At 43.5% G+C, this 15466-nt stretch overlaps 1 protein-coding gene across 1 annotated transcript; it reads right to left on the reverse strand.

The window, feature by feature from the left end:
* Positions 1-1037: 1037 nt before the first annotated feature.
* Positions 1038-12359, reverse strand: Dynlrb2 (dynein light chain roadblock-type 2). The gene is made up of 4 exons (XM_052166858.1): positions 12224-12359; positions 9908-9983; positions 1989-2156; positions 1038-1249 (listed from the first exon to the last, which is right to left on the reverse strand). The coding sequence occupies exons 1-4, from the start codon at positions 12224-12226 to the stop codon at positions 1206-1208; spliced, it is 291 nt and encodes a 96-aa protein (XP_052022818.1). The 5' UTR covers positions 12227-12359; the 3' UTR covers positions 1038-1205.
* Between the last annotated feature and the right edge of the window lie 3107 nt (positions 12360-15466).

The raw sequence follows: 15466 nt of genomic DNA on the forward strand, positions 1-15466 counted from the left end.
GCTCATGAGCTCTGGGTGGGCTGGGAAACTAAAGAGAGATGACAGATCTAGGACTCAAATGTTGCTTCTGGTATATTTTAAAATAGCATGCAGTTCTGTATCTTCTGAAAGCAATTCTGGAGGCTGTGGAGGGGTCTCACATGAGTACTCCCAATAAAGGGCATGTGTGACAATTCCAAGACCACGTCAAGTTCACATACCTGATGTTTTAAGGACACATGGATTTGACTCAGGTAAAATCCTTACCTGAAGAATCAGGGCCTTAGGCAGTTTAGCTCTTTAGCCTACTCCAGCTGTGAAATTCTGCGAATTTCAGTGGAACAGGCCCACACTCCCCATTAATAGATTTGTTCGCTTTTTGGATTCTAACAAGATCTCATGTGTGCTGTATTATCAGAAGATAGTTCCTGAAGCTGTCCAGGAATGGATGCGTACTGTATGATGGTACCTAGACTTTACTGGGCTGAAGGAGGAGGAAAACCCTTTGCTCATGACAGGGATCTCAGCCGAGTAGCCTGTAATCATAGAGTGCACCATCTTCGCTTTTCACTATCTTGTATAAATTTTCAGTCATCTCAAAGTTAAAAGGTTACCAAAAAATGGGAGGGTACAAAGCACATGTAGCCACATGTAACTATTTACTCCACGTGGGTGTGAGTGTGCTTGGGAACTGCTACATTTATTGCAGCTTGTGAATGCTTTAGATATTTAATAAAGACAAAGTTCTCTGGAGTTATTCTCAGCCTTGTTTGTACACAGTTTTGCCCAACATCCACTCTGGGTCCCCTTAGCCAGGTGTAACAGAGGCAGCAGCTGGAGGGATACAGAGCTATTGAGCTGAGGTGATGACCTCTTGAGAACCACTCTTGTTTTCCCCCTGTTCTTTTTAACCAGGGAACAACCAATACTGTAGTTTTTGTTTGTTTGTTTTTAATGTGTGTGCACATATATAATGCGTGTGCACACACACACACACACATACACACACACACAATTTAAAAACAGGGACATGTATAGCAGAATTTGTTTATTATACAGCAAAAGTATGAGACCACAATACAGTCAAAGGGGACTTAGGGAAATGTGTAGAGCAGTTCTACTGTCTAAGCAGGAGTGCACAGCTCTGGACTCAATCAGGGGACATGGATTAGAGGAGGGAAGGGCTTCCAGGTGTCGTCACGAGGACAGGGTTAGCCACAGCAGGTCTACTCACATGGGTTCTGAATGACAATCAGAAGATATTCCTTATCTAGGGAGAAACATGAGGTTAACTCACTCATAGCTACCCCACTATCACTTCAGCTAGCGTAGACAGTGGCTGCACACCAGAATTCCCATGACACACTGGAAAAAGTTTAAAGCACACAGACTTGGCACAGCATTTATGGTCTCGCTTTCCTGTTGTCCCTGGCCATGGCTAATTTTGATATTCTACACGTGGTGTTCATGTGCAGTTAACAGATAAAACTTTATTTCTCTGATGTGATAACGTGCTATCTCCTGGGTGTGTGACTATAACACAATTATTCAGAAACACTGGAAACACAAATCCTCCAAGGAAGTGACCCTATGGCTGTGTCTTCCAGCAGACCAGCTGGTCACACTCACCTCACAGGGAGGTGGCGCTTGGCAGGCTGTGGATACACCTCCTACTTTAATCCCAGTATAGGCCATTTCTGCCACTATTCAGAAAGTCCATGTGTGCTATGTCCCCAGCATCCATTTTGATAACTAGTAAGGGTAAAGGGGTAAAATTCAGCTTGTTCAAAGGCCAGATTATTTTGGTAATTTCATACCACTTTTGAATTTGGCTCTTCTGAATCAAACTTTGTTTTGGTAATCAAAGAGCTTTCTACCTCACGATACATATTAAGATCCACATCTCCACCGAGATTCCACAATCCCCCTCCCACCCCAGTCTTTGAAATGAGGTCTTTAACCAGTAAAACAGAAAAGCATTTTAGGGAGGAAGCGACATGTCCGGTTACCTGGGGCTACCATGATTTCGTGTTTCTTTGATCTGATTCTGAGAAAAGTCAGGTCGTTCTGGGGGTCGATGTCCCTGACCGTGCTCTTGGCTTTCATGGTCAGCTGGTGGAGAAGGCCTGCATACTGAACCGTTGTGGAGTTGTCCAGGGTTGTTCGGATTGGAATGCCTGTGATCAGATTTAATTTGGGGTCATTTTTTCCTGATTGTAAAGGTAGTATATATGTACATTGCAAAAACTACTGGGAGTCACTCGTCCTTGCAAATGGCAGAAAGACGGACAGTGGCAATTACCAGATGGCACCAATTTTAGGTGACTATTTGTCCTATCATCTTTTTGTCTCTATGCGGAGTTTTAACTACAGTTGAGTCAGGTGAGGTTTCCAGATTTGACTGTGGCTTCCCGTCATTTACATGAGAACACGAGAGCTTGCTTTGTGGAGCATACTGTTGACATTACTGCTCATCTCTGCACATGCCTGTTCTATGCATGTGTTGTAATAGGATCAGCGTGTTGCTTGGGCATTTGGCATTTTACATTTCTAATAGTGAATGTGTGGTGAGTATTTCATGCATAAATGATCTGGAAGCTGCTAGTTGATTATTTTAATCATAATCATCTGTCTATGTATAAATCCATATCTCTCTGCATTCTCAAGGCATCCCACTTATGAGAAATGTGGTCAGTAACGTGGAATTTGTCTGCTTCCTGGAAACAGGAGCCACAAAAGAACAGTACTATCTAAGCTGGGGCGTCTATTCAGCAGGGACGTTCCAACTTTCTAACTCCTCCCACAGTGTTATGCAAACCTTAAATTTCATGTTAGAAAACTTCGGTAGCAAGGAGGCTTTTCTGGGTGGGTGTCCCTGGCTTGTGCTTACTTTCTATTTAAACATTATTAAATTTGGCCTCTTGTTTGGCCTGTTGCTGTATTGTATGAGATTAAAACAGATTAAATCTATTGATTTAATTAAAAAATTCTAGCCAGACAAACATGCAAGTCTGAGTCAATTCAGTTCAAAGCCATTGAGCCCTGGTTGGGCCACCCAGCATAGTGTCTCCTATTCAGCATCAAGTTAGGTGCATATTATATCTGACTGAAGATAACCTCTGTGTTGAGGACAGAAACTCTAGGGATTTCATTTCAAAGTGTGCCTTTATTTAAGGGAGGGACACATAACAAGATTCTGTATCAAATTGTAGTCAAATTCTTTAAGAATCTGAATTAGGGCTGGTCAACAAAAAATCCAGAGTGGCACTTGGGCTTTTCTTCAGAAAACATAGGTGCAGAAACTAATACTGATGATGAGTGCTTTTCTTTTCTTTTTTGTTTTTTTCGAGACAGGGTTTCTCTGTATAGACCTGGCTTGTCCTGGAACTCACTCTGTAGACCAGGCTGCCTCGAACTCAGAAATTGGTCTGCCTCTGCCTCCCAGAGTGCTGAAATTACAGGCGTGTGCCACCACCGCCCAACAGAAGAGTGCTTTTCAAAAGTAAAGTATCACTATTGTAGAATTTTATCAGTCTTCCTGAAACTCTGGGATACTGTCAGTTTTGATTTTAAAACAGACTAAATTTCCATCTCCTGAACAGAAAAGAAGGAGGAGGAGGAGAACAAGGAAGAAGGAGGAGGAGGAGGAGAAGAAGAAGAGAAAGGAAGAAGGAAAGTTTTTTTTTTTTTGGCATTCACAGGGCAACATATTCTGTAGATAAGGTATCATATCAAACAATAATTTCTGTAACTTTAGTTCTTGGTCACTTTCCCCAGAGGGAAGTCAGGTTTTCACAGCCAAGAAGTCACAAAGCATGCATCTATAGCCAGTGGGAGGCAGCAGTGTAGCCGGAAACCAATTCTAGAGAGACCTTTGGGTGGGCAGGTTTGTTTAGTATCTTAAACACAGACAACCACTGAAGACTGAATGGCTCAGTGTCAGGATAGGAGGTAGAACCCAAATAAATTATTCAAAGCAGAGATGACAAGACTGTGAATCGGAGGCTTTGGCTGTTTCGGTTGTCTGTTCATAATTTAGGTCAATAAATAACAGAGTCCAGCTTTCTGAATAACACACGCACAACTGTGGGAATAGGATGTTTTCACTCTTGAAAGCAATCAAGGGGTTGCAGCTGGGGATTCATCTCAGTGGCAAAAGTTTGCCTAACAAATGTAAGGCCTTGGCTTTTGTCCCCAGCTCCCAAGACAAACCAGTCAACCAACCAACCAACCAACCAACCAACCAATCTACCAATCAACCAATCTACCAACCAAACAACCAACCAACCAATCAAGAAGTTTTTAGTAGTCTCTTGATTTGTACCACTTAAAATTAATGTATAATTTAATTTATAATTTAAATTAATTAATTTGTTATTAATTTGGGATTAGTGTGAATGCTTGAAGAGGTTCAGATAGGAATATTGTTGTGAGATTGAGGCCGACTCTTTTCTAAAAACAAAGCAAAAAAAAATAATTTCAGTGCATGCGTGCATGTGTGTGTGTGTGTGTGTGTGCGCGCGTGTGTATGTGTGTTCATGTTCATGTGGAGGCCAAAGGACAACCATGAATGTCACCTTCAGGGATGCTGCACATCTCCTGCAGGACACATAATGTTTCACTGGATTGGGGCTCATGAGTTAGGATATATCAACAAACCCAGCAGTCCTCCTGTCTGTACCTCTCCAGTGCTGGGATTAGAAGTGATCACCACCACACCCACTGGGAATCAAACCCAGCTCCTTCTGCTTTCAAGGACAGCACGCTAGCCACTGAACCACCCTGTCAGCTTCAACCACTTCCTTCCCGAGAGACAATCATAGGTTCTAGTTTCTTACAAAGCCATCCAGGAATACTCAAAAGGTGATGGAAAATTACTTTGAATTATTACTCATGTGATTGCTATAATCTATGTTTAACCCTCTCTTTCTCTCCATCCCCCTCCTTCCTTTTTTCTTTCCCTCCTTCCCTCCTTCCTTCCTTCCTTCCTTCCTTCCTTCCCTCCTTCCCTTCTTCCCTCCTTCCTTCCCTCCTTCCTTCCTTCCCTCCTTCCCTCCTTTCTTCCTTCCTTCCTTCCCTCCTTCCTTCCTTCCTTCCCTCCTTCCTTCCTTCCTTCCCTCCTTCCTTCCTTCCCTCCTTCCCTCCTTTCTTCCTTCCTTCCTTTCTTCCTTCTTGCCTGCCTGCCTGTCTTTCCTTCTTTCTTTCCCGTCCTCTCTCTTTCTTTCTGTGGTGCTGGGAATTGGAAATAAAAGTCTCATGATTTCAAGGTAAGCACTCTACCAGGAGCAGGGGTATCTCCCCAGCCTTGCCTATCTGTCTTCCATATTTAAGTGTACACGCGCATCTGACTGTGGAAACAATCAGGAATTACCGACTATTTCTTTGTCCTCTGGTTTTTTTTTTTTTCATATAATGACAGGCAGTTCACCACTTTGCTTCAAGAATGTATATTTGTGTGTATAGTCTTTATTTTAATAGCACCCTAATATTTTCACTTAAGACCTTTGGGAAATTAATTGAAAAAACAAGGCTAACTTGACTAAGAGGTCATTGAGGGTCTGCCTTGTCATACATGTAACCTACTGTCCTCATGCCAGGCACTCGGGCTGCCCGAGTGACTGTCCCCAGTCTATGACATCTATCGACAAGGCTATATAACCTGCTGTTGCATGTCTGTTTGTTTTTGGAAGGAGCCGTTTTCAAACTGGAGCTCCCTGAACAAAACATATGAACATTTTAAAATTTGATGGTGTTGGATTTATGGCATGACTCGGAAATATGAAATCTGTGGTCCCAGGAAGCTGGGAGTCATTATTTTGGTTTGCGGTGTGCAACTGCTCCATTTTGCTTTGGTGGGTAGATTGTATATCAGAAGAAAAGGAATCAGCTGGGTGGCTGATAAAATCTAATGATATTCAGATGATGAATTGTCAGATGTGTCAAGAACATTCAAAATCAAAAGCCTATATATAAAAGCTTATATTTAAAAGAGTGTATGATAGCTCTGAGTGCCTGGGAGGTAGATATTTACACATATGGGTATTACAGTGAATGTTTTTCTAAATGGGAAACTAAAATGAATAAAGAATCCACTGTCATCCAAACCTAGACTACTTGGAACCAACAAATCAGAGTAGTCACCTTGCTTGTTTAAATAGGAAGCCTGGGTCTTAGAAACAAGGCAAAAGCTTACAGCACAACCTGGCATAAGAGGCCATCTAAATGAATAGACACTGTAGACCAACTTAATTAACCACAAAGGCAGGCTGACAATGGTGCTAACACAGCGTCTTGTAGTTTTCATCTGCAATCACTGGCAGAGAGCAAGAGTGTGGCAACAGTGTCCTGGGTAACTAGGGACTTCTGAAGGGCTTCGAGGCTGAACTGTAATAAAAGACACACACCTCCAGCCACACTTGACTACACTGTTGAGACTGAGTGTTTTGTTAGACTTAGGTCACACAACTTATACCATGTGCCATCAGGAAACACCCCTGGTCATGCTCTGGTCATTAACCATCTTACCATAAAAATAAGCCCCTTGTGTATATTTTTGGGGAGAATGTTAGTTTGACTTCAGGTAAAAATCAAGTTTGCACAACCCTTGAAATGTGCTCTAAATCCTGACATAATATTATCCTACTTGAAGTCAGAGAAAAACTATGATATCAAAAATAACATTTTGTTGTTGTTTCTTTCAAGAAGAAACCCAGAGAAATTTTCACTAAGAGGTGCAAGAGTGCAAAGTGTACTTCTAATTTTGCTACCTGGGGAGAGTCATGCTAACATTTGGCCCTTTCCCCCCTCACCCTTTTTATGCAGCTCTTGGGGGTGGAGGACAGGGTAGCTCATCACATACCTTAGGCTGGCCTCAAACTCTCTATGTAGCTGAGAATGACCTTGAACTCCTGATTCCACCTCCCTAGTTCTGGGATTCTGGACATGTCCCACCAGGCCCTATTTATTCAATAGGACCCAAGGTTCCACTCACGCTAGGCAGGCACTCTACCAATGAGGGACATCCCCAACCCCCCTCCCAGGTTTACTTGGCGTATTCATTTGTACCTGGCTATATAAATGACCCAAAAACGTTTCCTGTTACTTCATCCCCTGAGTTTGGTCTTGGATCCAAATCTTTTCTCCTTCACTCACTGGTACGATGCTCTTCAGGCATCTGGTGCACCTCACCACTTTGGATGCCTTAGTAAGGCATGGAAGTAAAGCACATTAGCAGCACTGACCTGTGTGCCACAGTAGACCTTGTCTATTCTGGGTTGAAGTGTTCTCTGAAATTTAAGTCCACCCTAAACTTCAGAAGATGAGCTTGTTTGGAAAGACGTTCTCTGTAGAGGTAATCAGTTAAAATGAAGACACACTGGGTCAGAGTGGGCCCTCAGAGGTATAGCAGGGTAACATGTCTGTAGAGTAATCAATATACTGTTGTAGGGTGATACAAATGACTTTACTACCACCAGACAACAGTAAGAGGTCAAGGAGCCTGCAGCTGTAGAGTTCTCAGAAAGATTATGACTCAGTGACATGTTGGCTTCAATTTCAACCTTCCAGGGAGAGACATAAGGAACTCCTGCAGAGTTTTTTTTTTTAAAGGTGTGATGCACATGTGTGTTTCTGTGTACATGGGTGCATGTGTAGGCTAGAGACTCTTTTTTTTTTAAAAGGTGTGATGCACATGTGTGTTTCTGTGTACATGGGTGCATGTGTAGGCTAGAGACTCACATTCGGATCTTTCTTTATCAATTTTACCTTAATTTTACAGAAACTCTCAGAGAACTCAGACCAATTCATCTGACTGCCTGGCCAGGGAGCCCCAGGGAAACCTCTGTCTCCTCTTCCCTAAATACTGGTATTCCAGGAACACAGCTGTTATACCTACTGCCTTAGTTAGGGTTTTACTGCTGAGAACAGACACCATGACCAAGGCAACTCTTAGAAGAGCAACATTTAATTGGGGCTGGCTTACAGGTTCAGAGGTTCAGTCCATTACCATCAAGGTGGGAACATGGCAGCATCCAGTCAGGCATGGTGCTAGAGGAGCTGAGAGTGCTACATCTTCATCTGAAGGCTGCTAGAAGACTGGATTCCAAGTACTTAATACAAGAGTCTTAAAGCCATGCCCACAGTGACACACCTACTCCAACAAGGCCACACCTACTCCAACAAGGCCACACCTACTCCAACAAGGGCACTCTTACTTCAAGGCCACGCCTCCTAGTAGTTGTCATGGCTAAAGGAAACTTACAAGGTACCTCTGCTAAATCACACAGGTGCCTCAAGTAAGTCAGAGTGTGAGACCATGGAGCAAGTACTTGGAAGCAGAACCCGTTTTAGCAGGGCTGCACCAAGAGTTGACCACTTCTTGGAAATATGCAGTCCAGCCTTTCATTTCCTGTACGGACAATCCTAACCCTTTCTCCTTCGTTCCTCAGGCATAGATCCTATCACTACCTATATTTGACAGGGGTCTTTTTTATTTTATAAAACAAGTCAAATGTTTTCTCTGCAAATCTCAACTAAATAAATCAAAGTTCTCAGAAATTCTTTAATTAGAGTCTTATTAATGTTGGCTATTAATCTGGGCACTTGACAGTCTTCTCATCCACTTGCCACAATCTCTAGGAACTGCAGTTATTTTTCCATCCTTAGTGACAAGGAAAGAGCACAGCATTTCAGCAGTCTCTTAGCTGGTAGTTGCACAGTAAGCATTTACTGACTGATCTCACCACACATCACCAGGGTTGGGGATCAGCTGATGCTGTAGTTGTACTGTGAATTATGAAGAGTGAAGTGGCCACTCTTACTTCAAAGGACGGATGCCCTGGAATTTTTGGCACCTCCCTCACTCTTATTTATAAATGCCCGAATTAGCAAAGGGATGAGCAGGAACTTTTAAGAGATTGCGACTGTGGCAGAGCATGGAGCGACAAGTAGGTAGGGGAAATGCTACGCCATTTTGAGTGAGGGCGGGAGGGAGGGGGAGAGGGAGAGGGGAGGGGAGGGGGAGGGGGAGAAGAGAGATGCTTAGGGCATGAATGCACAGGCACCTATACATATTCATATGTGGGAGTCAGACAAGTTGTTGGAGTCAGCTATCCAGTTATCTTTTTCTAGCACTTGGCTGCTGGGGATAGAACTCAGGTCTTCAGGCTTTCCAGCAAGCACCTTTACCCATTGATGTGATGTGAATGGTCCAGAGACAGTGTGAGTCCCCAGGGCCAGTACCCACAGTTCATAGCAGACAATGTATTGTTACTTCCTGCCCATTTGTTACAAGACTACCCCTGAAATGCTATGAAGTGAATTCTTGTGTTGGAGGGTCCTGGGAAAACTTGGAGAGGCGGGTGGATGAGGAAGAGAGATGACCAAGAGACATTATAGAATTCCACATATGGAATTTTCAAATAACTAATCAAAATCTTATTAAAATAGATTTTAAAGGTTTTTTTTTTCACTATGATAAAGGAAACTTAATTTAAAATGAAGGTTGAAGCACTGTACTGTAGCCTTTATAACCTTAAGCTAAAAACCAAACTACCAATTACATAATTTCCCCTCTCTTTGACAAGAGAATTTTGCTGTTTCTCCCAAAGTGATGTGATGTTAATTATCAGAGTTTCTGAAGAAGATGCTGTGTAGTAGTAGTAGTAGTAGTAGTAGTATGTGTGTGTGTGTGTGTATGTGTGTGTATCATAGACAATGCCTGTGTGACCCTGGCTCTGAGATAAATGATTGGCATACAGTAGGTATCCAATAGATGTCTGATGAATAACTAACTGCTAGAGCTTGCACAGACAAAACATGGCTTTAAGTTCAGAATCTAATGTAAATCTAATGTAAATGTCTTCACTCTTGATCCAATAAATGGATGGCCTCTGTGTGTCCAGCCCAGTCTGCCTGTTGCAAGAGTTACCTTCTGCATTGACCACCATCGTTCCAATGACCCCTTTGTGGCTCTGGATTCTCTTGAGGGTTTCCTCCACTTCCGTCTGCAAGAGATGGGGGCCACCATTAACTGGAAGGGTGTCCATGGTTACATCCACTCTACAGAGACTGTCTGGGAACGTACCTAGGCCCCTATTTCTTTAACTGGGAGATGGAGACAATACACTCGGGTCTTTAAAAGGTAAGCTGGGAACTGTTAGATCTCTTATGGGGACTGTGTAAGAAGTCCCAGCTTGCCTATGACCTCGATAGAGGGCCAGGGTTCTGCCCCAGTGAAGACATGGAGCCTCACAAGGGCTCCCCAAAGCTTACATGCTCTTATTTGCTAGAAGGGTAGTTTTTATTTGTTTAGTTTCTTTTTACATTGCCCAGAGAGCTACCATAGGCCATCATTCAGTAGCTACTATTTCCATACTCTCAAAACACTTCTTTCGTATGTCATAGGTTTTAAATATTTACAGCTCATCACTATATCCTCTGAGATTGCCCAAAACATGCCCTTTCTGAGATTCCTTAGTTACTTCTGTTACCCCCATTGGTAGTTCATTCTGATGACCAAACTTACAAAGGGAATTCTATGCAAGCATTATACTGCAGGATGCTGGAGTCCCCTGGTCTGTGTCTTGGTTGAAGTTGACTGTTCGGCTATAAATGTCTGCATTCAGGACTTGCAGCTGGGTTTTATGCTTACCTTTTTGAACTGAGTGTGACTAAAACCACTCTGTTCCCTGTGCTGTCTCATTCCCAACAGCACATTGTGAATATTTAAATTTCTTTTAAAAAATATAGTTTATTAATTTATATGTATGGATGTTTGTCTGCATGTATGTCTAACTACCATGTGCATGCCTAGGGCCATGGGAGGCCAGAAGAGGGTGTTAGATCACCTAGACATAAAGTTACAGACAGTTGTGAGCTACCATGGGGTGCTAGGGATTGAACCTGGGTCCTCTGCAAGAGGACCTAGTGCTTTTAATCAGTGAGCTCTCTCTCCAGCCTCATCTGGAATTTTTTTGAGGTTTTTTTTTCTGAGATAGGATATAACAGCATACAGCTTAGCCAGGTCTTGAACTTGCAGCAATCCTCCTGCCTCAGCCACCTGAGTTCTGGGACTCCAGACAGGCATTACTGTGCCCCACTTAGCCTGACAGTTTTGTGATGAGAACCTACTCTGTCATTTTCTTTCCCAACATCTCACAAGTGAATGTCACATTACTTCAGTCAGAGACAGGTTTTCTTTCGTACCCCGTGTGGACGTGAGCAAGCACTGTCCTTGCTTTTTCCACACCAGGGCAGGTGTCTTCTGACTTTGAGGAAATGCTGGGTCAGTGGCTTTCCTCATGATGGACACTATTAACATTTAATTTAGCATGTTCTTTAAACTACACCATGGCCCAAAGCTTGGAGAAATGTATCTGTGAGGGAGACCTAGCATTGCCACTACAGCTTACTGGTTCCCTGCCACAAATAAAGAGGACTGTAATAACAAAGGGAAGGAGATGAGTTTCACATTTCAGGGCCGCGAAAGCTCTGATCCCCAGGGTGTCCTCTGAAAAGGAAACCGAGCCATTGCCAGTGACAGTAATATCAAGAATCTGATAGTGCCAAACAATTGTTTTGTCCCATACACAGCCTGGGACAGAACCAAAAACAAACAAAAACGCCCAAGAAAAACAACAGTCAAAAAATCCCAACCGACCAAACCTCTCCACCAACGTGGTTCTCTTCTGACTCCCAGACCCCTAGTGCAACCTCCTGTGTCCCCGGACCACCCCTGTGCCTCTCCTCTCCTCCCCTCTTCTCCTCTCCCCTCCCTTTCCTTTTCAGCCACTCCTTTCCCTTCGCCTCTTTCTTTCCCATCCCCTTCCTTCTCTCCTCCTTTGGCTTTCTTTTCCTTTTCCTTTTCCCCTCCCTCTCCTTCCTTTTAGGTGTAGAGGAGGTTGGAGTAGCATTCCCCCCTCCTCCCCCCTTTCTCTCTCCATTCCTCGCCCCTCCCTCCTGATTTTCCTTTCTTTCCTCTTTGTCTCTTGCTCATGCCCCCCCTCCCCCCCACACACCCTTCCCATTTTCTTGTTCTTCCATACTCCTTCTTTCTCAGCCCGGATCTTCCTTTCTCCACTGCCATCATTGTTCTTTGCAAACTTTCCTGGCTCCCAGATTCATCTCAGCACCTCCCGTTTCGTTTCTCAATAGCGCCCCTTCCAGTAAATGGTGAGACTCTCCCAGGGCAGCTGAGCCCACGGGTCTCCCCGTCTCTCCTTCCAGACAAGAACCCCGGATTTACCATCGTGCCTGTGGGACAGCTCCACTCTCAAGCCTGATCTGCAGTTTCTGTGGATGTCAACAACGCTTCCCTCGTTGCTAGGAAACCAGGCAGGAAGTGGCTTCCTGGAAGCTACAGGGCTGCGCCTGCGCAACGGTTAGGCTGTTTCTGAGGCCAGCCTTTCAGTCCAGCCAGTGGCAGGTTGCTTTGCAGTCTAGCAAAAGCATTCTAGAAGGCAGGCAAGGACGTTCCTTCCGGACGCACCTTAAGGCGATGGGGTGCAGGATATGGTCTCTCGTGGGTTCAATTTCCCTCCTTCCCCATGTTTTCTGGAGATGTGGCCGCCACTTGTCCCAGGAGTCAGGCAAGTGCAGCTAGCCACTCTACCGCCCCCATGTGAGATGTACGATATAAGCACGGGTGCAAATAATATCATCGTGAGATATAGTACTACTATACATGTGGAAAACAAAAAATACACTGTGGATATGGTAGCACTCAGGGAAGATGCTCATATCATAAAACCAACCGATTTCACTTTATCACTGAGTATTTGGTATTAGAGCTGAAGGGTTGTAGGCGTGCCATTTCTGTTGCTGTGATTAAAAAAACAAAACCAAACCAAAAAACCAAACCAAACCAAACAAACAAACAAAAACCAAAGAATAACAACAACAACAAAAACGCCCTTCGAGGAGAAAGGGTTCAGTTTAGCTTACAATTCCAAGTCGCAGTCTTTGTGGGAAGTCAAGACAGGAGCTTGAAGCACCTAGTTAGATCCACACTCAGCAGGGGGAGAAAAAGAGAGAGAGGGGAGGGGAGATGGAGAGGGAAAGCAAAAGAGAAAGAGGAAGAAAGGAAAGAGGGAAGGGAGGGAAGGAGGGAGGGAGAGAAGGAAACCTATGCTTGGCTAGTCTTTTTTTCTTTAGTCCTTAAACAATTCGGTACTTAGCTTAGGGAATGGTTCCCCTATATTTAGGCTGGGTCTTTCCATATCACTGAACACAATCAAGATAAATCTCCACAGACATTTCCACAAACCAACCTGATCTAGTACTAGACAATCCTTCACTGAGACTCTCTTCCCCAGCGATTCTACATTGTGTCACGTTTACAATTAAAAGAAGCAGTCTCATAGAAGAAGAATGAATCTGAGGTGTGTGTGTGTGTGTGTGTGTGTGTGTGTGTGTGTGTGTGTACATTGCCTCCACTGATTGGCTACATTATTTTGCAGTAATAAAAATGGGAGTCTTTGCATCATCTCTGACTGAATTGACGTAATGTCTTGACTGTTTATCCCCCCTCTTCCCGCCTGTTTGTGATCAAGGGGAATTCCACTTGAATCCTCACACACCTGTTTGCTTTTCTTCTAAAACTCTGGCCATGCACCTTATCTGTTATGCCAATTAACTTTAATGAAGGAAGGGCCTGCTGCATGCGTGTGTCAGTAGCTGACAGCTGTGGTGGGGCAAGCAGGATTCCAGCAGGGGAGTCTCTGGCAGGAGAACCCAACAGCTCAGAAAGAAAGGAGAAGTGGCCACGGTGACATCCAACCCTCAGTTAAGTCTGACTCTGTGCACAGGGAATCAAAGGGAGAACATGAACCAATTCCTCCTCATCGACCTTTCCCTCCACTGATTCCTCCGAGGGAGCTTGGTTTAATTTCCATGCCCTCTCTTTGGGGTGGGAGTGTGATGGATGTCAAAGGTGGTGCTTGTGTGAGCCCTGGAGGAATCCAACGTGTTCTCTGCCCCATCCTAGGTGCCAGGAATTCTTCCCACCACTTCCACCACCTCCCATCTCTGCCCCTTTTCTTTAAATTCACACAAAGTGCTAAATAACCTTCAACACCACCCGAAAGTGTTAGTGACTAAAACTTGCAAGCACTTGGAAAAACCGAAGCACAGGCATATTTTACTCTCCCTTGCACTTAACTGTCACAAAGGAGAAGCTTTTTCTTCTGAGCTCCAGGGAGAAAAACACTCTCTTGTTCTTTGACTGTCTCCCTTTTCTGGTTAGTTCGATGGCAGTGATGTCATGACCTTGAATTTTGCCTTGGAATTTTATTTACTATTCCATGTAGTTCTGGCACCCTGTCGGCAGCCATTGAATTGTGCGGCACTTTTTATATCTTGTGTTCATTTTCCTCGTGAGATTTTTTTTCTATCACTTGCCAGCCTAAACAGAATGTATAGTGCTCCATTTTAGGGCATCTTAAGTTTTATCCAGCTACAACCCATTTCGAAACCCCCTGACTAATTTATTATTCCTTTTATGTGGATAGGTGCTTTGCCTACATGTATGTCTGTGCTGTGTGTGTGTGTATGTGGTATATGTGTAGTGACACCAGAGGCCAGAAGATGTCAGGTCCCCTGGAACCTTACTTACAAATGGCTGTGACCTGCCACGTCAAAGGACCCAGGTCCTTTGCAAGAGCAACCAGGGCTCTTACTTCTGAGTCACCCATCCAGCCCTCCCAGGCAAAATTACATGCGGCCTTGTGTGTATAAAGGTAGGTATAGAAATCAAACATTTACTGATAATAAATTATAAAGAAATTTATTTGAACACAATCCTTTGGCCAACATATAATCCTGCCATTCGTTAAAGAGGAAAACAGTTTGCATGGTAATGGGAAGTGCTTGTCTAACATAAGTCAATCCAAAGAATCATTAATTTGATACTTACATACTGAGGAATGGTGGTAGGAAACTCAGTGATTAAGAGCACTGACTGTTCTTCCGGAAGGTCCTGAGTTCAAATCCCAGCAACCACATGGTGGCTCACAACCATCACCATCCGTAATGAGATCTGACACCTTCTTTTGGTGTGTCTGAAGACAGATACAGTGTACTTACATATAATAAATAAATCTTTAAAAAAGGAAAGAAATCTTTTGTTGTTGTTGTTTGTTTTGTAATTAAACATTAGTTTCTATAAGAATGGAAAACTTCGTGTAAAAACCGCCACTGCAACTCTTAGCCTTAAGTTTGAGGGAGGGTGTTTGGGGTGTTTTATACACCATTTGTTGACTTTGCATGGTGAGGGCATACACAATGTTGAGTGCACCTGATATGTGTTCAGAAGCAGAACTACTGTTAGTTTCCAAAACACAACTCCATCAAGAATGGCAAGATACCTCATAGTCATGGTATGTTTAATTTTGAATTAATCTTTGGTCCTTGCATTTTTAGAAACTTTTTACTGTTTGTTGCCAAATGTTTCATGAGTTTTGTACTTTGGTGTATAGTTCAGAATTCCCAG

Source organism: Apodemus sylvaticus, chromosome 21 (assembly GCF_947179515.1).
Source record: "Apodemus sylvaticus chromosome 21, mApoSyl1.1, whole genome shotgun sequence".
In the NCBI taxonomy this organism is placed as follows: domain Eukaryota; kingdom Metazoa; phylum Chordata; class Mammalia; order Rodentia; family Muridae; genus Apodemus; species Apodemus sylvaticus.

Bases quoted from the DNA above. Each gene is read 5' to 3' on its own strand.
- Dynlrb2 (XM_052166858.1), bottom strand. The intron at 2,157-9,907 runs GTAACTCTTGCA...ATCTGATCACAG, and splicing joins GATGGTGGTCAATGCAGAAG to GCATTCCAATCCGAACAACC. The intron at 1,250-1,988 runs GTAACCGGACAT...GTTTCTCCCTAG, and splicing joins CGAAATCATGGTAGCCCCAG to ATAAGGAATATCTTCTGATT.